This window comes from Syngnathoides biaculeatus, chromosome 14, assembly GCF_019802595.1.
Source record: "Syngnathoides biaculeatus isolate LvHL_M chromosome 14, ASM1980259v1, whole genome shotgun sequence".
In the NCBI taxonomy this organism is placed as follows: Eukaryota; Metazoa; Chordata; class Actinopteri; order Syngnathiformes; family Syngnathidae; genus Syngnathoides; species Syngnathoides biaculeatus.
In genome coordinates this window covers 28,148,897-28,175,585 of record NC_084653.1, presented here as the reverse complement: position 1 = coordinate 28,175,585, position 26,689 = coordinate 28,148,897, and the positions used below count along the sequence as shown (strand labels likewise).

General features: G+C 52.3%; 4 protein-coding genes across 6 annotated transcripts; 3 read left to right on the top strand and 1 right to left on the bottom strand.

Annotated features, from left to right (window-relative positions):
• Positions 1–169: 169 nt before the first annotated feature.
• Positions 170–4,640, top strand: snx20 (sorting nexin 20). The gene is made up of 3 exons (XM_061841174.1): positions 170–2,138; positions 2,259–2,605; positions 3,431–4,640. The coding sequence occupies exons 1-3, from the start codon at positions 1,959–1,961 to the stop codon at positions 3,720–3,722; spliced, it is 819 nt and encodes a 272-aa protein (XP_061697158.1). The 5' UTR covers positions 170–1,958; the 3' UTR covers positions 3,723–4,640.
• Positions 4,641–4,832: 192 nt separating this feature from the next.
• mphosph6 (M-phase phosphoprotein 6) lies at positions 4,833–6,481 on the top strand. Of its 2 annotated transcripts, none has more exons than XM_061841176.1 (5): positions 4,833–5,063; positions 5,173–5,252; positions 6,000–6,090; positions 6,166–6,269; positions 6,344–6,481. In XM_061841176.1, the coding sequence occupies exons 1-5, from the start codon at positions 4,875–4,877 to the stop codon at positions 6,456–6,458; spliced, it is 579 nt and encodes a 192-aa protein (XP_061697160.1). In that variant the 5' UTR covers positions 4,833–4,874; the 3' UTR covers positions 6,459–6,481. The 2 variants fall into 2 exon arrangements, with proteins under 2 accessions (XP_061697160.1, XP_061697159.1); XM_061841175.1 differs by having other exon boundaries at positions 4,845–5,063; positions 5,173–5,285.
• LOC133511997 (glucose-6-phosphate isomerase-like) lies at positions 6,458–12,586 on the bottom strand. Its single transcript, XM_061841168.1, has 18 exons — positions 12,304–12,586; positions 11,878–11,968; positions 9,978–10,046; positions 9,798–9,917; positions 9,624–9,707; positions 9,341–9,487; positions 9,190–9,261; positions 8,943–8,987; positions 8,765–8,818; positions 8,640–8,700; positions 8,525–8,568; positions 8,294–8,446; positions 8,105–8,234; positions 7,738–7,814; positions 7,291–7,419; positions 7,137–7,212; positions 6,899–6,965; positions 6,458–6,820 (listed from the first exon to the last, which is right to left on the bottom strand). Exons 1-18 carry the CDS (start codon positions 12,423–12,425, stop codon positions 6,697–6,699), a joined length of 1,665 nt encoding a protein of 554 aa, XP_061697152.1. The 5' UTR covers positions 12,426–12,586; the 3' UTR covers positions 6,458–6,696.
• A 2,207-nt stretch (positions 12,587–14,793) lies between these two features.
• Positions 14,794–25,709, top strand: LOC133511995 (transcription initiation factor TFIID subunit 4-like). Of its 2 annotated transcripts, none has more exons than XM_061841165.1 (16): positions 14,794–17,683; positions 17,993–18,150; positions 18,211–18,321; positions 19,183–19,335; positions 19,405–19,527; positions 19,600–19,689; positions 19,780–19,944; positions 20,143–20,206; positions 20,311–20,416; positions 20,725–20,894; positions 22,703–22,833; positions 22,946–23,071; positions 23,143–23,199; positions 23,371–23,493; positions 24,521–24,672; positions 25,451–25,709. In XM_061841165.1, exons 1-16 carry the CDS (start codon positions 16,651–16,653, stop codon positions 25,473–25,475), a joined length of 2,787 nt encoding a protein of 928 aa, XP_061697149.1. In that variant the 5' UTR covers positions 14,794–16,650; the 3' UTR covers positions 25,476–25,709. The 2 variants fall into 2 exon arrangements, with proteins under 2 accessions (XP_061697149.1, XP_061697150.1); XM_061841166.1 differs by having other exon boundaries at positions 14,796–17,683; positions 17,993–18,132.
• The last annotated feature ends 980 nt before the right edge of the window (positions 25,710–26,689 follow it).

Here is a 26,689-nt window from a genome sequence, read left to right as displayed (position 1 = left end):
GACCTGAGAGAATTAGTAAAAAAAAAAAAAAAAAATCGTACTTGCTACCGAGATCAGTAAAATGAGAGCACCGAGCACGAAGCTCGGAACCGTTTGAGGAAATAAAGCAAACCGCTGAAAAGGTGACCATCCGTACCTGGCGACGGAAGTGATCGATGCTCTCTTTTTGCTCTCCTTCGACCCTTGTGCGGATAAGCGGCTCGGGAGATGGATGGATGGATGGGTTTTGAGGTCCTTGTGGGGTTCGGAGGACGGCTGATGACGGCACACGAGAGTCGCGAAAACACGACTTCCGGTGTCCTTTCAGATGAAAACCTCATCCGCGCGATCGTCTTGTGTTTTTCGCCTGAACACGCCGCGACGGGAAAAAACCGTGAAATAAGAATAAATTGTTTTAAAACGCCTCCGTTGTCCACCCTTTTGAGTGGCATTCGTTTATTTTCTCACGGCTTCCCGTCAAAGCTCTCTTCCGGTGTGAATGACTGACGCCAACGGACAGTGAACGCACCCCAAGATGGACGCGCTGCTGGAAGGTCTTCAAGTTGCTCTTCACGGGACGTCATCGCGTTGTTGCCTCCAATGTGGCACAACACAGAAAAAGCTGCACATTTTTTGTATGAAATTACAAAAATAACGACAAAGTTGAATCTTAGAAGATTAAGAAATGCATGTAAAAAAAAAAATGCGGAAGACAAATTTGTCACAGGTAGTCCGGAAATGTCACGTACTCGCCGACGTGACCTCGAACAACGGCTCGGTTTCGTCGGGACGCTTGTACCGGGAGTCTGGGTTTACTGGTGACTCGCAAACGCGGCGTCCGGTAATCCTGCCGAGTGCGGTGAATTCTGAATCCGCCGCGACCTCCGACTGGCAATCAGTTCCGATCGCGTGCGGTGCCGCTGGCACAAATCGGTGCCCCCGAGTCGGAGGCAAAAAAAAAAAAAAAAAACAACAAAAAAACTCGTCCACGCAGAAGGATTTTACCAAATGTGGAATGTGCCGTGGTCCGAGAATTTCGACAGAGAACTGCACCGACATAAAGATTCCGTTCCGCCTCCAAATTTGAAATCTGGGGCGATCGCACAAAACCCGAGAAGAAGAAACACTTCGGGACATCCGTTGATGGTTCCTGATCGGCTCCCCAAGAAACCGGAAATTTCTTGTCGTCTGGGGAACCCACTTTTATTCCCAAAAAAAGAAGAAAAAAAACATCATGTCAGAGGTTCGCTTTGATTTTTGGGCTTTTCGCTTCTCGATTGCACGTCGCGACTTTGGAGGGCTCGTCTTTACCCGCGCACACAAAGAACCGTTCGGGTTCCCGAAATCTCTTAACACGCCTCAGACCGAAAGATAATCTCCGATCGTCTCAGAAGACAAAAGATCGTCTGGCACTTGGAAGTCAGCCGCTCTTCGAAATCACAACAGTCACAAACTGTCGGCTTCAACGCGAAGTAGGCAAACACGTTTTTGTCGAAAACAATGTCGACATTCGCAGGATCTCCAGATTGAGCCTTCCCATTTATAGCTATATTTTGAAACCGTCATTTAACCAGGCTGGTCTCATTGAGATCTGAAAAAAAAAAAAAAAAAAGCATCATCAACGTCAGCCAAATTGGCAGAGGCCCACTTTGTTGCCGCAACCAAGTCCGAGAGCTTCCACTTTCCGTTTGAAAACATTTCCGTTCCTCAAGTCGAACAATGTGAAACGGATTCTGGGCCGACCCGAAGGCCGTCTCCCAATGTCTGTCGCGGCCTTTGCGACAGCCAACGTAAAAAGCGGCTCTTTCCCCGCCACTAGCTTGGCAAAGCAATCAAAACGTCCGGAGCCGCCGCGTCGCTCAACGTCTCGGCGCTTTGTCGGCACGTCGCGTACGCGCGCGGCCCCAAGAATACTCGAAAAGAGGAAGTGAGAATGTTTCAGTTTCTTTTCACAAGAACGTCGCCAAGACGCGGACAAGATGGAAGGACCTCGGGGCGACGGCCATCTTGAGAGACTTTCCCCCCCGCACGGGTCGGGGGGAGCTTCACATTTGACCACCGGGGAGCTTCAGCAGCAGTTTCGACGGATGAAAAAGTCCGAGGCGCGTCCCCGGCTTCTCTTTCACGTCTCAGAGGCGCGACGAGACGGATCGCACGAGGTGCGTCGCACGCGCGTGCGGATGAGTGTCGAAGGACGCTCGGCCACTTTTTACTTTCGACGTAAGGGTGACCTCGGAAAAGTGAAGCCGAATCGAACCTGAACACAATGCGGTCCGCAGGTGGCGCTGTTGAGCACCGGAAGCTTCAGTCCCCGTCACGTGACGCTCAAACGGAGCTACGCCGACTTTTCCCGCTTCCACCGCCGGCTGACGGCGGAGTTCGGAGAGGAGCTGGAGGAGGCGGGGCCGCCGGGTTCGTGCACCTGGCGGGGGCGGGGCTTCGCCCTGCAAGAATACCTGAGCCGGACCTTCGCCGTTTGCTGCCGTTCGCCGCTCTTTGCGCAATTCCTGACGCAGCGGGAGCGCGCCGCCGCCGCCGTGCTGATGCGCGCCGGACGCTACGCGGACGCGCTGGAGCAGCTCAACGGCGTCCTCGCTGTCCACGAAAAGCTTTTGCCTTGGCAAAGGTACGCTGGCAAGATGGCCGCCCGCAAGTACAGTAGGGTCGTCCCCACCCCCGCTTTATCGCGCTTTTGTTTTTGTTGTGTTTTTTTTTTTTCCCCAAAGATCCTTAACAGCGCCAGTCGGTCGAATTTGGCATTTTCAAACGGGCAAAACGTCAGCTGGTCTTTTTGCCTCTTTTTCACAAAGATAACGTCATCCAAAAAAACCGAAAGGGTGGGGGCCGACTCTTGCCGGTGTTTTCTGGGTGGCAAAGTTAAGGTCAAAGTCCTGTAAAAAGGTCCAATCTTCTACCTGTCATTTATATCTTTGTGGGTGGAATCCACCCAAAATGAAGTTATTTTATTTCCTGTTCATTAAAAAAAAAAAAAAAAAACCAAAATATCAGTCGTCCAAATCATCGGTAATCACAATTTTACACGGCCACGTATTGAAATCGGCCTCTGCCTCAAAAAAATCCCTTCGAGTCGGACCCTCGTCGCTCTATCGCAGATTAGAACTCTGTCAACGACGACAACAAGTGTTGTTATCGGCAGATGACGAGCAGCCGTGATTCCTCCGCCACTGCAAAGTCTGAATCGACGATCTGCCTGCAGGTCGTACTCGAGCGTGCGCCTCCGACAAATTCCTTGCATGGTTTTGGCCGACAACGACTATTTTGATCATGGCCGATTTTGCCCCATTTTTCTGACGGTTACTGCCGACTCATCGTTTTAACCCTTTGCGACTGTCGCTCTCCTCGCCCACTTGCGAGGGCATCACGCGACTCGAATTGCGCTTCGAGCTCACTCACGACCGCCTGATTTTCCGTCTGTGTTCACAAATGGCAGGCAGACGTCAACGACGGCAGCGGTGCCGGCGCTGGCCGCCGCGGCGGTGTGCCACCGCGAGCTGGGGAGCCCCCCGGAGGCGCTGGCCGCCGTCCGCCGGGCGCTGCCCCCCGTCCGACGCTACGGGTTGCGCCGCTACCGGGCGCCTCTGCTGCGCCTCCTGGTGGAATGGGAGCACCGCGCGGGGCGACCGACGGCCCAGCTGCAGGAGGAGCTGACGGCGGCCGAGGACGGACGCCCGGCCTCTGCGCTCTCCCTGAAGGAGGTCGCGCTGGAAGACTTGGCTGACTGAGACGCCGGACGTTTCCGCGGCCGCCTCGTCGGGAAAGTCTCCTTTTCCCTTTCCAGCCACGAGGGAACAACTAATTTCACGGTCGCTCATTCCAAATGACGGCTCCCCAATCACGACATTTGATTTCAGGAAGGCGAAGTGAAGCCCGCTGACAAAATGCTCCTTTGTCGGATAACGACGGGAGCGGGAAACTAGCTAACTAGCAAACGTGCAGGACCGTAACGTGAGGGCATTGTTTGGACAAAGTAAAGGAATGTAAGAGTTTCAGCTTAAAGTAGTTCATTAGATGTTGCTGCATCCTGTGTATGAAAGCGTGAGACTGAAAAGTGCCGAGCGTGTGACTGGTGGAACGAAACAGGGTACGTGGCGCAAGAATGTGCAAGAAGGGAACGCTTTAGAACAGACGGTGCGCACTGCAAGGAGGCTGCGGAGACGGGAGGACTCAGAGGCAGTTGGTGGAAAAACCACCACCGGGAAGAGCCAGCACGCGAGTCTGCAGGGGAGGAGTCGGGCCGACACCCGGCGGACCAAAGGAGACCAATGAGAGAGCGCCAAGGATACCCGCGGGAGACTCAGACTCAGTAGATTGGAGTTTGAAATTGTTCTGGGAAACTCGGACGTGGAGGACGTCTGCTGGTGGCGACAGAGACGTACGGGGTTGTTGTCATGAGACCCAGCTGCGTGTTGAAGGAATAAATCCACTCGTGTGTGTGAAAATGCCGGCTTCCCGATACCTTTCTATTGCACAACGATTGTTGGATGAGTGGCAGTTGGGTAAGGTCACAAATTGGAGTCAGATTACTAACTCGCGCTCACGATGATTTAGAAATATAAAATTCCAACAAAAGCTATGTGAAAAATTGTGAAACCATTCAATATAAAAGCAATCCAGTTGGGATGAATAATTAGTCAGGCAAGATTGTGCATTCGATCACCTGGCTGGAGGAAGGCTTGCGTCACAGTTGTCGTCAGTGCTGCGCTGAAACGTTCAAAAACTAAAATATGAGCAAAAAGAAGAAAACGCAAGCGAAATAAACAAAGGCAAAATGTGATTTGAAAAGGTTTGGCGTGAACCCTTTGACGGGACTGGGAGTCCACAGCTCGTGCCCATGATGCAACGCGGCGTGACGACAGCGCTCGTCCCCGGTGCGCATGCGCGCCTTTCCCGGGGCGCACGCGAGCCGCTTTCTGCTTCCTTCGCACGCTTTCGTTGCTTTTCTGGTGTTGTTGTTGTTTTTATTTCGTTCCGTCGGCGGCCTGCAAGGGCGTTCGTCGTGCTGGCAAACTTTGACGATGTCGTCCGACTCCCTGAAACTCTCCAAAAACCTCTTACGCATGAAAGTAAGTTACGTCCAGCTCGCTTCGCCGCACTCCAACACGGAGAGGCGGTTTGGAGCGGTTGTTTGCAGTGACGTCACTCATGTGCGACGCGGGTGCGGGTGGTTTGTAGTTCATGCAGAGGGGTTTGGACGCCGAGACCAAGAAGCAGCTGCGAGAAAACGAGAAAAGGATCATCAGTGACGAGCACTGGTACCTGGACCTGCCCGAGCAACACACGCGAGAGTAACTAAAACACGCACACCACAATCATCAGCTTTAAAACAACAAAAATCCCATGGCGGCTTTTTTTTTCTGGAAACAGTCGACGATTCAAAAAAGGCTTTGCTATTTTAACCGCTGCCGGGCTAAAGCTGTTGAGGGGGAGTTTTTATTTTTCCAAAGTCAGATCAACCTATCAAGAGAGCGAAGGCAGTCACCCTTGCATCCTTGAGCTGACCTGTTAGTCTGGGCTTCAGGAGCTTTGCTGAAAGTCAGGAAAACGGCCACCTTGCCCTTTGCTAGCTTGGCGTTGGGGTATTCGTCTGGTCGGTGGTCACAAAGTGCAAATACCCTCGTGAATGTTGGCCAAAATGGCCTTTTGCCCAATCAGGTGCACAAACCTGACTCCAACGGGTTTTGATGGTAAATGTTCAAAAAGTCGCTGGCCCAAAACCACGCGCTCAGCCGGCTGCTGCTGGGCGCTTATGGAATAAAAAAAAAAAAAAAATGTCACCACGCAGGAACATCATCCATCGTGCTTGTTTTTTTTTTTTTTCCCGTTGGAAAGTTTCACGGTCATGAGGCCGAAATGGAAATCAGGATTAGATTTCCATTCATGGAGTCGGCACGTGTCCGAGAATAACGGCGCTCACGAAGCACATACCTCGGGTCAAATGATTGCGTTCGCGTCTGAGGGGCCATTCGTGTCACTCCAAATTTTGCCTTTTGCGCTTGAAGGAACCCCATCGTGGAGGAACGAAGTTTTGTTCCCTTCGAGGAACTCTTGTACGGCCGCATGTCCTTCAAAGGCTTCAACCCGGAAGTGGAGGTTTGACCGCCGCCCGGCATCGTCGGCCACGTCGGACGCGGCTCGTCAAGTTGCGCTTTTGTCTCGCCTGCGCAGAAGCTGATGGCGCAGATGAACCCTCGGCAGGACCGACGGGAGGACGAAGACGTCGATGCCGGCCGCATGCAGACGGACGTGACGGACGAAGAGATGGCGCTCAGGTGGGTGGCCGCCGCCGGTCCGTCGTCGTCTTGTCGGCCGACCGTATCTAAAAGGTCTTGTCCATGTTTGCCAGGTACGAGAGTTTAGTGGGAAGCCTGAAGAAGAAGTTTGCCCGCAAGCGAGAGCGAGGCGCCGTCGAAGACGACCTCCCCGAGGACGACGAGAAAAACCCAAAAAGGAAAATGTGACACGTCAACTTTTTAATTTGAATTTTTTTTTTTTTTTCAACAAAAAAAACTTGCGCTCTGCTCCAAAAGCTTTGGCCTCGTTTACCAACAGAGAAAACAAAGACTTTTGTGCGGGTTGTGGCCGAGTAAAGACAGCAGGAAGCGCGGTTGTGGTCTTTTATTGTGACAAGCCGACCGGAGGAAGCGGGTGACACGAAACGACACGAAGGGGGGGGCTGCGGATTGTGACGTGGAAGCGTCAAGCAAAGTTGATCTTGAGGAAGTTGATGAGTCCGTTGGTGGAGGCGTCGTGAGAAGAAACTTCGGCGGCGTCTTGCAGCTCCGGTTCGATCTTCTTGGCCAACTGCTTGCCCAGCTCCACACTAGGGGGCGCACAAACAAAGTCACGCGCGACAAGGCGGGTCCCTCTACGCCCGACGTCGCCCTCGAGGTCGACTCACCCCCACTGGTCGTAGCTGTTGATGCCCCAGATGACGCCTTGGACGAAGATCTTGTGCTCGTACATGGCTGAAAACACAAATCATCGTCGGAAACGGAATTTGCGGACAAACAAGTGCAACCGAAACCAAGTTTAAGACTTCTTGCGAATCTGGGCGGGGAAAAAAAAAGTGACGCCATGGGACCTTCACAAACAACGAGACCGCTTAAGGTGGATGCGGCGGCGTGCGCGCGACTGACCGATGAGCGCCCCCAGCGTGAAGGGTGTCAGCTTCTTGAAGACGATGGAGTTGCTGGGCTTGTTCCCCTCGAACACCTTCAAAATAAAAGCGGAGACAGTTGCTCAGAAAGGGTGGAGGGGTGGGGTAGGGGGGGGGGGTGGCGCACAAGTTACTTTGTGAGGAAGAAGTTTGTCCAGCGCCTCCCCCGACAAGCCGGCGGCCTCCAGCTCCTGGCGGGCCTCCGCCGGGGTTTTGCCTTTCATCAGCGCTTCCGTCTGAGCCAGGAAGTTGGCGCACAGGATCTGAAAGGTTGCCATGACAACAACAAGAAAGGCGCTCAGTACAGATCACGGCGGAAGCGCCACACGCAAACGTCTTGCTCGCACGTGATGTCGTCATCTGATGTCTCATGTTTGCATTTTCACGTTATCAGGAGCTGGAGCTGATTTTTCTTTTGTTGCCCCGGTGACCGCTCAACCTTTCCCAATCGTCGTCTTTGTTTGCTTTTTGCGAACTGAGCCGGTTTGAACTTTATTCGCGATTCGGTCGCTGGCGCAAGCGTCGGATAAGGTCGGCCGTTTGTTTTGCGCGCTCACCTGCCGCGCACGCGTGGCACCAACCTTGTGATGCAGGTTGTTCCTGATCGGATTCTGAGACTGAGCCGGGATGAGGAAATCGGCGGGAATCATGCGGGTGCCTGCGGAGCAAAACGACAAAACCATTTCAACGGCGTTTGTTCTCGCTGCTTAGCCCGGGCTAGCACAAAGCTGCAGACTTTAATTGCGCGCTGAAGAAGGGACGAAAGGGATCGTGCATCACGCAATGGACCGGTCCATCTTTTCACTGAGTCTGTCCAGTCGTGATTCAGGAAGATTGGGAACGGGATCCGAGTCATAAAGGGAGACCCGCAAACATCCGCTCAGAAACTCGGTCCAGTTTTGTGAAAGGGTGACTTGCGAGATGGCCGCACGTGTACGCGGTCGCCACCTTGGTGGATGAGCTGGTAGAAGGCGTGCTGCCCGTTGGTTCCCGGTTCTCCCCACACGATGGGCCCGGTGTGGTAGTTGACCCGGTTCCCTTCCTTGGTGATGTACTTCCCGTTGGACTCCATGTCCCCCTGCGGACACGCCGGGACTCTTAGTCGCGAGTACACGAGAGTACGCGCGGCACGCGTACCTGCTGGAAGTAGGCGGCAAAGCGGTGCATGTACTGGTCGTAGGGCAGCATGGCGTGCGTCTCGGCCTGGAAGAAGTTGGCGTACCAGACGCCCAACAGCGCCAGCACCACCGGAAGGTTCTGATCCAGCGGGGCGCTCACAAAGTGATTGTCCTGAAACGACCCCGCCCGGACGTCAACACCCGCCGCCGCGAACCCCAAACCGGACCCGCCGTTAGGTGTCGGGATTACCATCCAGTGGGCGCCGCTCAGCAGTCGCTCGAAGTCGTCGAAGCCTGAAAAGCGGCGGACAAACGTGAGGGAACGTTCCCGAGAAGAGACGGACGGCGGGGCGACGGGACGGTACCGATGTGCAGGGCGATGGAAAGACCGATGGCGGACCACAGCGAGTAACGACCTCCGACCCACTGCGGACGACAACGGCCACGGGTCAAAAGTGGCACGCGCGCGCAAAGTCAAACGTGTACGTACGTCCCAGAACTCGAACATGTTGGCGGGGTCGATCCCGAATTCTTTGACTTTCACCTGAACGCCACGCGGAGAAACAAAAGAAAGATGAGCTTCAAAAACCCGATCCAAAGAGAAATGATATGCCGGCGATTTGATCGCTTCGGAAAAAGAGCTTCGATGACGACGTCGGCAAACTTACTGCGTTGGTGGAGAGAGCCACAAAGTGTTTAGCAACGGCACTTTTCTAAACAAATACATGAAACAACAAATTAGATCGATTGATACATTTTTACCCCGGACCAATTATTTTCAGTCAGTTTGCTGTGCAGATCGTCCAATTTCAGCTTTGTTTGTTTGTTTGTGTTCAAAATAAAAGATTTGCAAACAACAGCTTTTACTTTGAAAAACAACGGGCAACATTTTTGCGTTCGCACGGCGGCGCTTACGTCGTTGGCGGCCCGGAGGAACCAGTCCCTGGCAGACTCGGCGTTGGTGATGGTCTCCTGGGTGGTGAATGTCTGTAAACGCACGCGCGGGGGGGGGGCCTGGGGTCACCATCGGCGCGGAGCCGTCAACGTGAAAGCGACGGCGCTCGACCTTGGAGGCCACGATGAAGAGCGTCCGTTCCGGGTCCAACTGAGCCAGCGTTTTGGCCAGATGCGTCCCGTCGATGTTGGAAACAAAGTAGACGTTTGGACCGCCCGCTGAGTAGCTCTTCAGCGCCTCCGTCACCATCAGCGGGCCCTGGACGGAAAGGGAAACAACATCTGAAAATGTTTCCCCAGGTAAAATGGATCCGCCAAAGTTTCAAAATAAAAGCCCGCCCAGTGGGAGCCAAAATGAGCTCCTCCCACCTCCCGTTTGAGGTCGCCGGACTCACCAGGTCGGAGCCTCCGATGCCGACGTTGACCACGTCCGTGATGCTTTGGCCCGTGAAGCCTTTCCACTCGCCGCTGCGGACTTTCTGTCGGCAACGTAGCGCGTGCGCAAATGCGTGTCAACGGCATCTAACCGCAGGGTCGTACGCGCGCGCACGTACGGCCATCCGACCCACCCGAGAGAAGACTTTCATCTTGTCCAGCACGCGGTTGACGTCGGGCATGACGTCTTTGCCGTCCACCGAGATGGGAGCGTTGGAGCGGTTGCGCAGCGCCACGTGCAGCACGGCGCGACCCTAAAGACGAACGGGAAATGAGCGCCGCCCGGGTCGTTGGGGGCGCGACGGCCGACCCACCTCGGTGAAGTTGATCTTGTCTCCTTTGAACATGCTCTCGCGGGCCTGCTTCACCCCCCGGGACTCGGCCTGTCCCCCGGAAATGTACAAAATCAAGTCAAGTTCTCGCTCAGTCGCTGAAGCGGGAAAAAAAAAACAAAAAAAAAAAAAAACAACACAAAATGGGACGTGCCGAGGAACTAGGTTGAAATGAATTGACATTTCCTTTGCTCAAGAGCCTGCTAAGGGACTATGTTGGACTGAATTGAGCAGCTTCACTTGCCTTGGTGGCATTTTAGTGACAAGTGCGTTGAGGAGTTTCATTTTAACAATAAGCATGTCCTAGATATTATATTTATTTGCGCAAGACATGAAGATTTCACCATCTGTGAGGAGATCACGCAGGTGTGGCCGTCCGCTTTGACAGCTTCCTGCTGTATATGCATTTTTTTTGTTTTTTTTTTTTTATTCCTTTCAACTGTCACCAATGTTTTTTTACTCCTTTTGGCTCGTGGATGCCAGATCGGAATTCTGAACCGCACCTCACGAACATCCACCGGTCGACAACGTCGTCGTTTCGACTTCAAGAGTCCCACAAAATTTCTCAACTCTCAGCAAACGAGTCAAGGCACACATTGCGACGACGCGCTTTGCAAATCTAATCTAAGGACGTGAGGACACACGAGCAGGAAGTTGGGCGGCTGCCACGTTCTGGTGCCGCCGACTTGCAACATTCCCAACCTTTCACAAATCTTGCCAACTTCCTGTTCCGACATGTTGAAAGGGCAAAATACGGGTCGGCGAGCGGTTGTGATGCAAAACGTACGCCAACCTTTCACAGATCGTTCGTTCTGTACGAGCCCGACGCCAATCAAGTTGGGGCCTGGCGTCCAATAAAATGATTTGCAAATCCTGTCCGACGTGTATTTAATTGAACGGACGACAAAGCCAAGATGTTATATGAACTTCAAATTTGATGGCTGAGGGATGCTCCTCAAACATCCCACAAGCCAAGGTGGACAAAAGGAAAGTCGCCGAATTGTTCAGCGGTTGACAAGCAAAGATGGGGCGAGGTGCACCTCTTTCGTCGACAAGTGCGGGACAAAACAGTCCAACACTTTAAGGAAAATCTTGCTCAACAAGGAATTGAAAGATGTCATCATAAACGGTGCACAACACCGTAAAAAGCTTCAGAGAATCCGCAGAAATGACTGCCAAGACCAGCACTCCACGCACGCGACCTTCGAAAACCCTCAGGCGGCTCCGCGTCAAAAACTGACGAAAACGCGCAAAGGGTTTCACCGCGCGGGCTCGGGAACGCTTCAGAAAACCAACCCCAGTAAATACGCTTCAGTGCGACTTCAAACTCTACCATCCAAATCGAAAGCCAGGCCAAAGAGGAAAAGAACCATCCGGACTGTTACGGAAGCGGAGTTCAAAAGCCAGGTCACGGCATCAGGCGCCATTACTCCCGAACGCTCCGTACAGGTTTTGGAGACACATATGCTGCCATCCAAGCAACGTCTTTTTCGTGGACTGCTTATTTCAGCTAACCGCATACTGCACGTGTTACAACAGTGTGGCTTCGTAGTAAAAGATGGTGGCTACTAGATCGGCCTGCCCGCATTCCAGACATTGAAGCACCATGATGAACGTATGCAACTGTTTTGGATGCTCTTGCAGCCATCAAATTTCAAGTTAATGATTATTTGTCAAAACCAAAGTTATTCCGTTTGTCTTTCTCCATCTATCCATCCAGCTGCTGAGCCGCTTATCCTCGCAAGGTGCCATGTATCGTCGGACAAGAGCCGGGGCGCACCCTGAACTGGTCGCCGGCCAATCACGAGGCACGAAGAAGCGAACAACCATTTTCCACGTGCAAAAACAAGCGAACAACAAAGGCGCGAGCTTGCGTTGTTACCATGGCGATGAGCATGTCCATGACTTCCTGGGTGATGAGGTTCTTGGAGTAGTCCAGCAGAAGGTCGCCGTCGTCCCCCGCCACCTTCACACTGACACAAAATCTCACATCAGTTCGGCCGTTTGCAGAGGTCCAATTGGACTCGATGACGTCACGCGGAACCGTTACGTAATGTGGCGCGAGAGGTGGGTGGCGCACGTGAGGCGCTGCACGTCTGCCCGCCCGTGACGTCATCGAGCCAAACCTGTCGCCAGGTCGATTTCGAAACGCATCGGATGCCGAGTGCGGCCATTCTCGGGACGTCGCCGCCGCCCGCATCTTCCGACAAAAGAGTGCAAAGGAGCAACTCTGGACCGGAAGGACGGACGCACGCCCGCCATTTGTACTTGCGGCTCAGGTTCACCCGCGCTGTCGGCTGTCGCCCACCTGAAGCGACGGAAGCGCTCCGAGTCTGCGGCGAACATGTCCCTCATCTTCAGGCTTCCGCCGCGGGCTCGGTACCACTGCGCGAGCTGCTGGTATGTGGGGTCGTCGCTCAGGAGGGACATGACGGTCGCTGGCTTCTCGTTCGGGTTGCTCCAATGCGCGTTGACGCGAACGAGCAGGAAGAAGAAGAAGAAGACGACGACGTCGACCGGAGAGGAGGGACGAGCCAAGGCCGCCCCCTTGGCGTCCTGGCCAATGAGGAGCCCGGAACCGCCAGCGCCTCACGCGTCCTGGCCAATGAGCAGCGGAGGCGAGGGCATCTACCGGGGAGGGGGTGCCTATTATTTCGAACTGAGCCGGCGACGAATTTCCAGGCCCACTTTGGGCAATCGGCAAAAACCTTGACGAAGATTGAGAGTTGTTTTAAAAATTGAAAATAAGAAACGTATCCTCTCAACGTGTTGCTATTTTTCTATTCTTTTCCGTCCCCCTTCCACCGATATATTTAAAGAGCATAATTGACATTTCATGTTACGAGAATGTGACAAAAGCTTCCCTTTGGCCTGTCAAGCAATTTTTGTTTTTTGTTCACGCCGCCAATGACGTAAACGCAATCGGTGACATTTCGTATCCATAACAATTAATCTTCGACACAAATTAGGCCGATCTCAAACCAAATGTGAAAACTGCGCTCCACATCCAGGAATTTGGTAGTCAACTTGGTCTGCTCTGGTCCACTTCAGAATCAGAAACATCTCCATTTGCTAAGTGTGTCAAAAACACGCAACGATTATCTTTTGACCGCTTCTGACTGTCGGTTGCAGTCGGGAGTTTTTGCGGCAGCACCGAATGGCGCTACGAAGTACCAGAACTCCCTCCTGTGCTCGAGGATGGACTTGATGTCGGTCTCCCACTTCGGGTCCCGAGAGACCGTCACCCGGCCGTTGGTCAGCACCAGGGGCAACTGAAGCCCTCCTGAGGTCCAACTGTTTGCTCAAGGGGTAAAGTGCGTCATTTTCTTTCAAGTGCAGTTTTTTTTTTTTTTTTTTTGTCATTTAGTTTTGAGATAAACTAAAATAAAATGATGCTGCAGGCAAAGAATGACAGTAGGTAGATAGTTGATTTCAACCATGGCCGGAAAGTTTTAAGGTGGGCTGAGTTTTGGTTACTATAGCAACGAGTACACGAGTCACACCACGCTGCATTTTCACCTTCTTTTTCCCCCACCGACAGATTCTTGACAGGATAAAGACACGAAATGCGAGCGCACAAAATGTTTGCCATCAATTACGCAACGTCAACACACGGACTCTCACATGAACTCGTAACCACTTTGCAATTTCATTTCCTCCTTCCATTCTTATTCGCAGTAATTATTTCCTCCGCGAGATGGAAGGAGGAGGACTTGACACGTTTGCTTGATGGTGTGGCAAGAGACTCTCCTTGTGGAAAAACGCTGCCAAAATATTTGCGAGATTGCGCATTTGCCAACACCCCCCCCCCACCCAAAAAAAAAAAATCCAGCTAACTTAATTGAATCTCATAAAAACTAATTAAAACTTCAATTCACACAAAAAAAAAAAAGCAGTTCATCGTTCAAAACTTTCCACGTGGTCAAGTTGACCTAGCAAAGGTTGTCGCACATCTTCAAATTTCCCCTGGCAAGCCAACACAAAACGGCGACGGCCGAAGGACATCCCGTCATCCTCGGTGGTGGTCGCCGATGCTCAGGAGAGGAGCTTCACTCAGATATCCTTTAAGCTATGTTTTAATACGCTACAGCAGGTAATAAAACATTACGCTGCCTAGCAAGCCAGTGCCAGCACTAACAGAAGTAAACATGCTGGCATTCTGTTGAGTCATGCTCTTGAGTTCGGGTGTTTGTGAGGTAACTCCAATAAAGTCATTTCATTGGAGCAACTCAGCGCCATTTGCTTCTGTCATTTTGGTTTGAAGTTAAAGTGAAAACTAGCGGCGGCCAAATGATAGCGAGGCTGAAGCGGGAGCGATTGGAAACGCTACGAGCTAACGTCCAAACGTCGGTGTTGTGTGACCGATGACGTTTGAAGCTTTCAAGCTGCTGTTTAGCTTCGCATGGGATTCCTTGAAAACGTTTCCAAGCTTTTCATTCGCTGATGGCCTTGCAACGCATTCTGAGCCAATGACACTTCAACAGTTGTGGCAGATTTGAGTGCTTTTGGTGCCATACCAGCGATACAAATCATTATGATTCAAAATTTGGTTGCGAAGAGTAAGACATTTGGAGATGGAGCATTTTGGGAAGTGGACCATGCAAGTCCCCAAATGACAAACCGCGTTTTCTTTTGTAGGTTTTGTCTCAAAACAACCCACACACACACACACTTCTGAAACTACACACTGATCATTTGCAAAGTAGGAAGCACCGACAACCGTTTTAGTACAATTTCTAAATAAAGCTCAAATCTTGAAATAAACCCATAACCACATTTAATATCATTTGCATTTATTCCTTTGCTTGGTTCGGAATGTGTTTCAGCGTACGGGGGAAGCGCATCTGTATATTTGATGGTAATGACAATTTAATCCTGATTTGCCACAAATGACCAAAACACTCCAACGAGGACAGATTGTTCTCAACTTTTATCGGCAGCGACTCAATCGCGCTCTTGCGAGGTTGCTGCGGCTTCAGTTGTCCGCCGTCACTGAGGCCTCGAAGTTCAAAATCTTTCAATGCGTTACCATTCATCTAAAATGTTTGGGAATACTTTTGAAGATATTCAGGATACTCCATAAGCATTCACAGGACGTGAACAAGATGTTTAAACTGACACATTGCTCCATCTTGTGATCGGACTGGTGATCTGTTTTTATTACTTACTAATATCCTGATCGTGTAATCCTCATTTACATGTTCACATGTATTAATGTACACAAGCATTGTTGGAATGCCGGTGGTGTGTAAATATTTTGTAATTCTTCAAGGAATTGTTATTTTGTGCAATTGCCTTGATTGGAGTCATTTTAAACAGTCATCACCAAGCATACAATCGTCACACCAACTTCTTAATTTCGGTTTGAGTACTACAACATAAAGACGCTAAACACAACAAGATCACTCAAACTTGGACCGGTAACCAGTATGGGTTCTGACAGGCCCAAAACTCAAAAGACTTCACTTCGGACCCTACGCAATGTTTAAATTAACATACAAATGCAACTTTGTTGAAATGGAGCCACACCAGTGCGATTTCCCTTGTCAATGTAACTTTTATGACATAATCAAGTTCAAAACATAAAATGTCTTTTTTTAAAGACACGATTTGTCTATCGCTCTACCATGAAATTGGAATTTAAGGTTCCGATGTTTCGAAAGACGCGACTCTGACGCGGTTTCCTCGTTTGGGATGGAAATGCGGAACAAGTTTGACAAGACGGCGCCGAGCTCCCACTTAGCCGCCTCGGGCTAACTAGCATTAGCTTCGGCTAGGGCCGAGGTGGCGGAATTGTCCATTTCGTGCAAAATGCTCACGCAGCGGATTTCGGCCTTGCAGATGAGGCTGATTTAGCTGCCCGGGTAGGCCAAGAACGACGAGGGACCCCTCCGAACCGGCGGACGAGTAACTTTGGGTCGATTGCTCCGTGCGACGTGCTAGCGTGCTCCAAACACGGCTACGACCGCACCATCGTCATCCTCCATTGAGCGGCCTGGCCGCGGGGGCTGATGGGAAATTAGTTGCGGAGCGCGGGCGCCGAGATCTACTTTGGCTAGAACGCCGCAGGGGGCACGGACAAAGTAGACAAGCAAGAAAAATGACCATTTGGAGAGGCTGGCATGGGATCTCATAATAATAATAATAATAGCAAAACACCAATCAATAATCTTTAAGCGTCAAAGCGCGATTTGGAACCACAGTGGCAAATGAGGAGCATCAAACAACACTTTTAACCGCGTTATGTTTGCCTCCCGTTGCTGATTATTACTGGTCACCATAATTATGTGTCTGATGACTTTCAATTGCTCTGATTTGCTTGAGGACTCTGCATCATTTGCACAATTAGCGCTACACGTATTTTTGATGTGTCCAGTGTTGTCAGACCAGCCACAAAAACTTTCCCCGCGTCCTGCCCCATTTTTCGAGCGATGGCAGGACCAGTTTGAGGGGGTCCCCCGCCTCTCGCCAGTCCCCTGCACGCCGCGGATCGTGCAAAAGAGCGATGCGTGGACGCCACCGCGGTGGTCATTTTGACGCCGTCCGAAGCAGCGCGTGGATCTAGCGGCTGTACTTCTACGCTCAGAAGGAGCGCGCGTGCTCGGCGCATGCGCACATCCCAGACGACGATTTGCACAAGGCTCCAGCAAGCAAGATGGCGGGAGCCTCCGACCCGCTGGAGGACATGCTCTCCAATGAAGTGGACGAGAAGGCGGTGAGCGACTTAGTTGGGTCGCTGGAATCGCAACTGGGGGATTCCGAGGGCCCCCCCGCCGCCGCCGCCGCCGGGAAACGCGACGTAGCTCCGGCCGTCTCCGCGAGCCACTTCTCAGGAAAAGTGCGCGACCAAGAGCCGCCGCAACAAGGACACCCGGGGGCGGCTGTAAAGCTCCTAGCGCCGTCCGCCACCGGTCAGCTTCTACCACCACCACCACCATCATCTTGTTCTTCTTCTTCCTCCGGTGGTGACGGCGGCGGCGGCGGCGGGGGGGTGGCCAACCCGCAGACTTTTGCTTCGGTTCCTTCGAGTACCACCCCGGTCCCCGCGCAGCCCGGAGTCCAAACCTTGAGCGGACAGACAACCGCCAGCTACCAGCGGGTTGTCCAAGCCCAACCCGGCGGAAGGACGCCGTCCCCCGGCTCGCAAAGTTTCAACGGCGCCGCGGGGGCCGTCAGGTTGCTCAACTCTGCCGGCGCAACCCCGCCGGCGACGACGAGCGGCGCTCTCGTGGTCATGGCCGCCCCCGCCAACTTCCACCAAGAAGCCGAGCCCGCGGCTCCCGCACCCCCCGCCGCCCTCCAGCAGAGACTCCCCAGCGCCGTCGTCAATGCCGCTCATAACGGCCTGGAGCCCAAAGCGGGGCCGCCGGGGCCCCCGGTGCCCTCGGTGCCCTCGGGGACTCCCTCGCCCTCTCAGGCGGGGAACCCCAGCAAGATGCCGATGGCGGCTCAGCCTGCTTCCGCGAACCCGGTCATCCTGACGGGCGCCCCGCCGTCCCTCGGCCCCCCCGGGATCAAGCCGGCCGTGAATGGCCTGGGCCAGGCGCGAGCGGCCGTGGCCGTCCCGGCGCAGAGAGCCGGGCCGGCGGTCGAGACCGTCCGGCCGGTGGCCCCCCAGCCCCCGTTGGCCGTCCGGCCTCAGCAGCAGGCCACCATCCAGCTGCCCCCCGGCTTCACCATGCCCGCAGGTGAGCCCCTTTGACAGTCATCGCGCTTTTCTACCCACTCTTGAGACGGTTTCGAAATTTCAGGAATATTAGTTTGTGCCTCGGTCAAGTGAGTTAAGAAATTAGCTGCCCAGTCTGACGCGGAAACGAGGCTGCCCTTCTTCCCCTGCGGCCCCTTCGAACACCGCAACGTATCTTATCTTGTGCGAGGTCGGGCGGTCGTGCGGACCGGCGAGCCTTCGGTGCCGGGGCGTACGCTCATTCTGCGACGCGACGACCCCGGGTGTTCTGACAGAAAGCGGTCACGTGTCGTCGTTGGCCGTGTTTCAGGTATGGTTCTGGTCCGCGTCGAGACGGGTCACCTGGTCATGGTGCCGCAGCAGGTTTTAGCCCAAGCGCAGGCCAAGACGCAGCAGAGTCCGGGCACAACCGCCGTCCCTCAGAGACCCACCGCGCCCGCCGCCATCCGGGTGGGTGCCGCCGCTGCGGTGAGTGCTGACGGGACCGCCTGACGGTGTAGTGTGTAACCGTGTAGTCCGCGTGCACAGGCTCCTGTCACACCTCAGACCATCCGCCTGGCGACGCCCCCTCAAGCCAAACCGCTGCAGTCTCCGTCGTCGTCTTCCTGCTCGTCGCCGTCCACGTCCTCCTCGGTCCAGGTGAGACTCTTTCATCTGCGGGAACTGCACGAGTGGCCCCGCTCGCTACCTCTTTCCGACAAAATACATCCCGTAGATTCCAGTGACAGTGCCTCGAGGTCTGATATTTGCAAAAGTTTGTCGGGAGCGAGCGGTAGCAGGCGGGACGGGTCAATTAAATTGACTTTGATTTGCTCATCTGTCGGACTCGGAGGGGCCACTTCTTCTCGTGACCTTTTTTAACTTTTCTTCCCCGGGAAGAAGTTACTTCTTCATTTTGAGCATTACAACAACCACGTGATTAATGTGCATTCGAAAAGAAGTGTACCACCACTAACTCAAATATTTTATGATTATGCACCCTATTTTTCAAATCACTTTTCAGCAAAACGAGCCAATTTACTTTTTTTCAAATGATAGTCCAAAACAGAACACGGGTCAGTCATTACACAAGTGCAATTGTTGGACTTGAATTTAATGAGCGTTTGTTTTCCTGTGCGGTTGCCATTAACGGAGTCTGAGTTGATCAACTTTGCACGTGTAGTATCTTCTCATATGGGTTCATAGCACACTCACCCTCGGAATATTAAGAAGTTCATAGGTGACATTTTGTTCCCGTGACATTGATGCTGCTGCGTGGAATAAGAATAGATGTGGGTGACTTGCGGCAGGGGGGGTTTCCTGCTTTACGGGACTTGATGAGGTAGGCGGGGGCTCGCCGGCTTGCTTACCGGCAGTCCAGACGACTCGAAGGCTCACACTTGTCCTTCAAAAGGAGCACGTAGCGGGCCAGCGCCAGGACGGGTTTCGTGGTGCTCGCTGGCCACACACCTTTGAAGCAGACGGGCAGTTTTCCATGACGCTGTCGTTCGGTGTCCAAAGGCCATCACGGTGACTTCTGGCGCCCCCTTCTCGGCGAAGACGCCCCTTCCCCTGAAGCCGCAGACGGCCGCGACGACGGTCGCCGTCAGTCCGGCCGCGCCGCCCGCGAGCGGTGCCGCGCCGGCCGGCGCCCGAGCGCCGGCGGTGTCGCAGGTACGTGCGTGCGTTTGGGTGACGGCGGCGACGGTTGGGAAAAACGTTATTGTGTCGTTATGTTGACAGGAAATGCAGGAAAACGTGAAGAAGTGCAAAAACTTCCTGGCCACACTCATCAAGCTGGTGTCCAACAACTCGCCCTCGCCTGACACGTCCAAGAATGTCAAAGCGCTCGTCCAGGACCTCATCGTACGTGTGTGTGTGTGTGTGATATTATACACGCACATACACAGCACTGGGTTAACGTGAACGTGTGTACAGGATGCAAAGATCGAGCCTGAGGAGTTCACAAGTCGTCTGCAGGCGGAACTGAATTCATCTCCGCAGCCCTACCTCATCCCCTTCCTCAAGGTTGTCATCATCGCTGCAGATTAGTAATTGTGCTGAATCAATAATCAATCGGAGTGACTTGTATAACCCGCAAATGTTTGCCGTCTTTAGAAAAGTCTTCCCACCTTGCGTCAGTCGTTACTCAGCAGCCAGCAGTCTCTGACCCCGCCCCCCACCTGCGCCCCGCCCGTGGCCGCCACCGCCGCCGTCCGGCCGCGCTTACCCGTGGGAATCCCCGGCGTCCGGATGAACGCTCCGCTCGCCACTGCAACCTTGGTACCAAAAATGCTTTCCTTTACTTTTCTTGACTCATCTGGAAACTCCCAACAATTTCCTGCGTTCTGTGTTTGTTGTTTGACTTGACTTGTAATTTTGATGTTTTAGTTGAAAATAAGAATTGGAATATGAAAGATATGTTAGCGTGTGTATCAGTCTGTCACAAACGGCTGTAATATGAGGGGAAACTTTTTTTAGGCGGCTGGGCGAGGCTGCGTGCAGACTCTTCGCGCTCCCCTAGTGGTGGGCGTGAGAACTCCAGGTGAGTGCGTCTGGGCGTTCCGTCCAGAAGGGGGCAGCGTGGCGCCGGGGCAGCACCGAAGTGACCCCGGAATGCCGTTTTTTTTTTTTGCTTCTTGTGTGCAGGCACGCTGATGCGAGGACCCGCCGCCCCCGTCGCTAAGAGCGTCGTCACCTTGGTGCCGCCGGCCAATCAAAAGAAGCTGGGAGACCCGGGTGGGGGGACTTTCAGGTGAGTCGTGTGACCTCTCGCAGGCACGTGGCGGTCGCTTGTCTGAGGACGCCCTCAAAAAATCCTAACAACGTCCATCACACATATTAAGCAGACAGATCCCGAAACTCCAAGCATTCCAATGTTAACTGCTTTTGACCAAAAGAAAAAAGTCGTCATGGTATGAATTTTTTTTTTTTTTAACTGAAAAAGGGTTAAATCTAAAAATAAAAGGATGAACTTTCGACTTTTTTTTTTTTTTTTTTAACCTAAACAACTGCATAATCTTTGTCAAGATACAAAGAGGAACTTTCTGGACTCTTTTGCAGAGACGACGACGACATCAACGACGTGGCGTCCATGGCGGGCGTCAACCTGAGCGAGGAGAACGCCCGCATCCTGGCCACCAGCTCAGGGTTGGTGGGCACCAAGATCCGCTCGTGTAAGGACGAGGCCTTCCTGCCCGCCGGGCTCTTGCACCGGCGTCTCGTGGACACGGGTGAGCGGGGGATTATGTCACGGCACGCAGTCAACCGACTTCAAATTCAGAAATGGCCAGTAAAAATCGAAAAATATTGTACTCGATATTTTCCCGGAGGATGCCTTTGAAGTTGCTCGTCGTGAAAATGTTCCGACTGAGATTGCTCAAACAGGCCGATGGCGGCATCCGTGTGGCCCGACTTGCGGCAGGTGCAGGCCGACGCGGCCCTGGCCCGAGTTGGAGCCCACAAAAAAATTAAAGAAATGAGGCAAACTTGTACGTCGATATGAACCGGAGCGCTTAAATCAAGGTCTGGCCTTGTTGTACCCTTCAGTCTGAGAAAATGCAATGTTTTTTTTTTTGTGTGTGGAGTAACATATTACATATCTGTAATATAATAAATGAATTGACCCCTCCGTGGATATTGCGCAATCCGCGCCACTGACCAATCAGAGACCAGAGATCCGCATAAACCAAAGCCCCTTTTTGCTCCCGCCATTTTCTCAGACAACATTGCATGATCCAAGTATAGGTTTAGTCAACGTTTTATCGCGTATTTGGGTTCTTTAACAAATCGATATGGTTAAGAGGTGTCGTCACGGACTTTGCAATCGCGACGACGGGTATCCTGAAAGGCGAGTCGGTGGGACTTCGATTCGTACCTTTTCCAAAACCGAAGACCACGTACAAAAAATGCCTTCGATGGATCAAACTTTGTGGAAGACCGCATCATCAACTAAATCCATTTAATATCAACCGGAACACATATGTTTGCACCAAGGTATGCCCTAAATTTGATTTTCAATACACGTCTCGTATAAATGAATGAGACGTTCTCCGCTAGCAGAACACCGCTGCGTGTGAATGATTGAATGAAATCAGAAGCATGGCGTCTCTCTCAGTTCAGAATTGTATTTGCCATTTTTACGAATTGTTTGTCTTACGTCAGCGCACGTGGCGTGACGTCGCTTCAGGAGGCGTGGCTAAGTGCCCTGTACGGAGGGGTCAATTGGAGAAGAAGAAGTTCATTCCGGAAACTCGGCGCTCTACAATAACTGTTCAGTTGGACCATGCATGATGACAATTGGCATACCGTAGCTTCAAATATAATTTAAAAAAAAAAAAAAAACCTGTCAATGTGATGTTGCGGCTCCAAGGCCCCTCCCACACAGAGAGGATGTTAGAGCGTTCGCTCACGTGACCGCCAGCCTCTCTCTGATTGGTCAAATGGAGTCAAACATGGCTGCTGCTTCTTCTTCAGTGATGAAATTGAAGTCCCGTGAGTCAAAAGCAGACGGTTCCAGAGCAAAATACGAGTAGGGAGCAGAATTGTCATGCGATGTAACGCGCTGTGCGATTGGCTGGCGACCAGTTCAGGGTGTACCCTGCCTGATGACAGCTGGGATAGGCTCCAGCACTCCCGAGACCCTCGTGAGGATAGGCGCTTCAGAAAATGGATGGAGGGATGTAACGCGGTGAAGGGAAAAGTATGTGGCATTAATTTCTCCCAGAAGTTACTGGAGTAAACGTTGCCCGTTGATGGTCCATCTGTGCTGAAACGACTTCCCTTCAAGTTCCACCGTATTTTTTCTTTTTCTTTTTTTTAAAGAATGCACTTTGCATTTTTCTCTTAAAAATGTATAATTTTTTTTGTTTTTCGATTAATTTCAACGAGCAAGATTCAATCGGTAAACGACGTGAGACGCTTGGCCGCAAAACATGACATTTCTAATCAACGCACCACTGCATGTTTTGACGGTACATTTTTGTGGCGAAGTAGCAGATTAGTGACGTTGTGCTTGTGTTCGCGCTCGCGGCCACGGCAGCTCGACGGCTCGGCGTGAGCGAGGTTCCGCTGGAAGTGGTCAACCTGGTGTCGCACGCCACGCAGTCGCGCCTGCGCTCGCTCCTGGAGAAAGTGTCTGCGCTCGCTCAGCACCGTTCGGACGCCATCAAGGTTAGCGACTAGAAAGTTGTGTCATAGCTCGCTGTCAGTGGAGAGAGTTAGTTCATTTCACTCCATTCAGCTTTTGTAACCTAAAAAGTTTGAGTAACCGCGTTGCGACCAGGACGAAGAGCATCACGAGCAGACGAGCGACGTTCGCTCGCAGCTTCGCTTTTTCGAGCAACTGGAGCGTCTGGAGAAGCAGAGGAAGGACGAGCAAGAGAGGGAGATCCTGCTCAAGGCCGCCAAGGTCCGAAGTCCGTCCGGGAACGGCGCAGGCCGTTCGGCCGTCCTCAGCTAACGTCGGCGTTTGTGTTGCAGAGCCGAGCCAGACAGGAAGATCCCGAGCAGGCTCGTCTGAAGCAGAAGGCCAAAGAGGTTGGTTTGTGCTCGCCGTGGACTCGCTCCTTGGCCCCCTCATTCCGGTACCCTCTCTTAAGCGGGCCGTCTCTCGTATCCGCGCCGTGCATTTGTGTCTCGGCCATGTTTGGAGTACCGCGTGAATTGAGGTTGTGCCCAGCTCAGCTTAATTGACGTTTTTGTCGACAGATGCAGCAGCAGGAGTTGGCGCAAATGCGTCAACGCGACGCCAACCTCACGGCGCTCGCCGCCATCGGGCCCAGGAAGAAACGCAAGATGGACTCGCCAGGCGGCGCCGCGGCTTGCACCGAGGTAGCGACACAGCGCCCGCCACTGCGCCAACATCTGCGTCACAGCTATAAAGTCGTAACGTGCCGGGCGCCGTGTTTGGGACGTCGGCGTTCCCACTTGACCTGACTTTGACCTTCCTAGCTTAATGTTTGTTTGTACTCGCGCGGACTGGACGAACTGTATCTCATCACCACGTGTGACTAAAACGGACCAATCGTAAGACGAGATGGCATTCGACGCGGCATCAACAGTTTTGGTGCGATCTGTCGGTCATGTGATGCAACGCGGGCGGTTAACGTGGCCTTTAGCGTCGTGGCTTCCTGGACTGGGCTGGAACGGCGTTAGCAAATTGGCAAAAAAAAAAAACGTTCGTGCTCTTCCAAAGTGAAAAGCCGATATTTGCAAATGTCACAAATGATCAGACTGCTTTCGTGGAGGGCGACGAGGAATCGGAGAATATTTACGCTTGAGAGGATGAACTCGGAAGTTTGACTGACCATTTTAAGTTCAACAAAAATGATGAATCGATGACCAAAACGGAAGAAAAGAAAACGAGCGCGCTTAAGCTTGAGGTCACAAAGTGATGGCTGGACGTTCCTTCTCCTTCAAGAGCAGAATTCAAGACTGCCATCAATCACAGCAAGTCATCCAGGTCGCGATGGGGTCAAGCAGCCCAAGACCGTCACTTGTCTCTCATGATGTTGTTTTTATGAAATGCTGTCCTATATTTACAGAAATTTTCACCTTGTCAGTCCGTATCACATTCTCGCCAAAAGTCTTTGGAGTCATTCAAATGTTGTTTTCCAAAACTAAGACAAACGCGGATGTCGTATTGGCCTCAGAACTCTTTGCGTCCGTTTCACGAGGCGCTTGTCCTCACAAAGGTTGCGGGAGTTAAATTGGGGCCAAATGCGAACTACGCCCTGAACTGGTCGCAATGGATATCATTTTTGCCTCGCAGTCCCTCCCTTATTGCCCTGAACTATCTGTTGTGAAAGGTAGCCTCACGATGCCGCGGCGTGAACGTGACGCGCTCCTCTGTCCGCAGGTGTCGTCGGGGGCGTCGGCGTCGGGCACGGCGTCCTCGCGCCAGCCTTGGCGCCAGCGCATCATCAGAGTCAACCTCAGGGACTTGATCGTGTGTCTGGAGCAGGACGGCAGCACGGCGCGATCGCTGACGCTCTACAAGGCGCTGCTCAAGTGAGCGCCCCCCCCCCCCCCCGCGCGAGGTGCCTCCAGTTGAGGGCGGACCGAAGCGGCCCTCCCGCCGCAGTACGAGGGAACGCTCGAGTCAGGACGAGGCCCCCGACGTGGGGACGGCTGAACCGGATGCGTCGGAGCTAATGGGCGCCAGCTCGGAAAGGGTTCTTGTCCGAACCTGCGCGCTCACTTTTCTAACACTAAAATGTTGTGGCTCCGCCCACAGATGAATTTAGCCAATCAGCAGCGGGCTGGTCGAGAAATATGAAGTGACTCTGAAGGGCAATGGAAAAAATGCTAGCAGCTAGCAGGCACTTTTTTTATGACATTTTTGTAAGCGTGTCGGTATTGTTGCCCCACGACGGTCGAGCCGCGTCGGTGTCCCCGCTTGCGCGACTTTTAACGTGCAAAATGCAGTTTTTCTTCACTTTTTACAAGTTTTTGCAAGTTTTTAAATAATGCCTTTTGTTTTGGTTGTCATGACGAGCGCCGCGGTGGTCGGGTCCGCCGCCCCAACTTTTCGCGTTATTTATATTTCCTACTCGATGATGGACTTTTACACTTGTTTGTACCTTGACTCAAATGAAATAAAGACCTTTGCAAAGCGCACCCGAGTCACGTGAGCGGGCAGGCAGGGCGACACGAGGGCGAAGCCTTCTGCCCAGGGGCCTCGTTTGCTTTTCAACCTCTTGGGTAGATGATGCCAACAACAATAATACTAATAAAGAAAGCATTGCTTTTCAATTGTATGATTTTTTTTTTTTTTTTTTTTTTGCAGGTTTGAGGCCACTACCAATATTTGAGTGTGCTTCTGGTGCCCATTCGTGCCCGAGTTAATGGAAATTTCAAAATGGTTTCAGCAAAGCTCCTGAAGCTCACGGTCACAGTTAAGCGCAAGGCTGCGGGGCTTGCCCGGCAAAAGTGTCGACACCCCCACCCCCCCTCCCCCCCGGCCCAACCTCTGTCAGGTTATTCTCCCTTCGATGCGCTGGTGTCTTTAGAAAAGACCTGCGAACTCCCCCTTTAACTTGAAACCGATTACTCAATAGAATATGTACGTACAGAAATATATACACTTATTTCAGTATTTGCAATACTTTTGCTAATGAATAAAATTCTGTTAAAGGAATCTGTTTATTTTACTCATGTATTTGTTTCACTAAAATAATGACCTAATGAGGCGAGTCTAAGTAAATAATAGATTCGTTTGAATACGTATTTAGGGGTAAAGGCTAAACTATTGCACCAAATCTTACAGGACTCGTTATCATGCAAATGATCGATGAGGCAGACAGATCGGGCCTTGGCTTTCTGTGCCCCGCAAAATATTCAGTGCACGTACAAGATTTGAAATTTCGTCGCAATCTGCAAGGACCCCGTGGGCCAAATGTGGGTGAAGGTCGTCAGTTCGTATCTCCGACATCCCGACCGAGACGGGGATGGTCCGAGGTGCCGGAGGCGCAGAATGGCAGCTGCGCTTGCAGCGGACTGCCCCCTACAGGACAGCTGTGGCTACACGAGTAGCTTCCCCCCACCTCCCTGCTGCAAAGACATTTGGGGGATTTGAACTACCCAGCATGCTTGCCTTTGTGCCTGGCTGCTGGGGTCAAAGGTCAAGTGGGCACCCTATCCCTGGGCTCCGTGTTCAGCATGAACATTTATATTAAGTCCTATGCTCACTTCTTAACACGTGTACAACAAATACAGAACATTAAAAAAAATAAATAAATTGACAGCCAGCACGCCGGTCGACTGGTTAAGCACGTCGGCCTACCAGTTCTGAGGTCGCGGGTTAAAATCCAGCTTCTTGTGACTTTTGTGACCCGCAGCCGTGCGGCTTTTCTCACCAAACTCTCTTTTTCTCATCCGCTCATCAACATGCGCCGTCCCAAACAGTTCAAATAAAAACAAACATTTACATGGAGTAGAAAGTAAATAGAATTAACGGAACAGCATTGCAGCATGTTGATAATTACAAAAAAAATAATATAAACATTCAAATGAGCTCAATGAATGT

Excerpts from the sequence above, each read along its gene's own strand:
- snx20 (XM_061841174.1), top strand. The coding sequence starts at position 1,959 with ATGGAAGGACCTCGGGGCGACGGCCATCTTGAGAGACTTTCCCCCCCG. Across the intron at positions 2,139-2,258 it reads GACGAGACGGATCGCACGAG|GTGGCGCTGTTGAGCACCGG; the intron begins GTGCGTCGCACG and ends TGCGGTCCGCAG. Across the intron at positions 2,606-3,430 it reads AAGCTTTTGCCTTGGCAAAG|GCAGACGTCAACGACGGCAG; the intron begins GTACGCTGGCAA and ends CACAAATGGCAG.
- mphosph6 (XM_061841175.1), top strand. The coding sequence starts at position 4,875 with ATGCGCGCCTTTCCCGGGGCGCACGCGAGCCGCTTTCTGCTTCCTTCG. Across the intron at positions 5,286-5,999 it reads CCCGAGCAACACACGCGAGA|GAACCCCATCGTGGAGGAAC; the intron begins GTAACTAAAACA and ends TTGCGCTTGAAG. Across the intron at positions 6,270-6,343 it reads GACGAAGAGATGGCGCTCAG|GTACGAGAGTTTAGTGGGAA; the intron begins GTGGGTGGCCGC and ends CATGTTTGCCAG.
- LOC133511997 (XM_061841168.1), bottom strand. The coding sequence starts at position 12,425 with ATGTCCCTCCTGAGCGACGACCCCACATACCAGCAGCTCGCGCAGTGG. Across the intron at positions 11,969-12,303 it reads GAGCGCTTCCGTCGCTTCAG|TGTGAAGGTGGCGGGGGACG; the intron begins GTGGGCGACAGC and ends ATTTTGTGTCAG. Across the intron at positions 8,447-8,524 it reads TGAGCGGCGCCCACTGGATG|GACAATCACTTTGTGAGCGC; the intron begins GTAATCCCGACA and ends GGGTCGTTTCAG.
- LOC133511995 (XM_061841165.1), top strand. The coding sequence starts at position 16,651 with ATGGCGGGAGCCTCCGACCCGCTGGAGGACATGCTCTCCAATGAAGTG. Across the intron at positions 18,151-18,210 it reads GGGTGGGTGCCGCCGCTGCG|GCTCCTGTCACACCTCAGAC; the intron begins GTGAGTGCTGAC and ends CCGCGTGCACAG. Across the intron at positions 23,072-23,142 it reads TCCTGCTCAAGGCCGCCAAG|AGCCGAGCCAGACAGGAAGA; the intron begins GTCCGAAGTCCG and ends TTTGTGTTGCAG.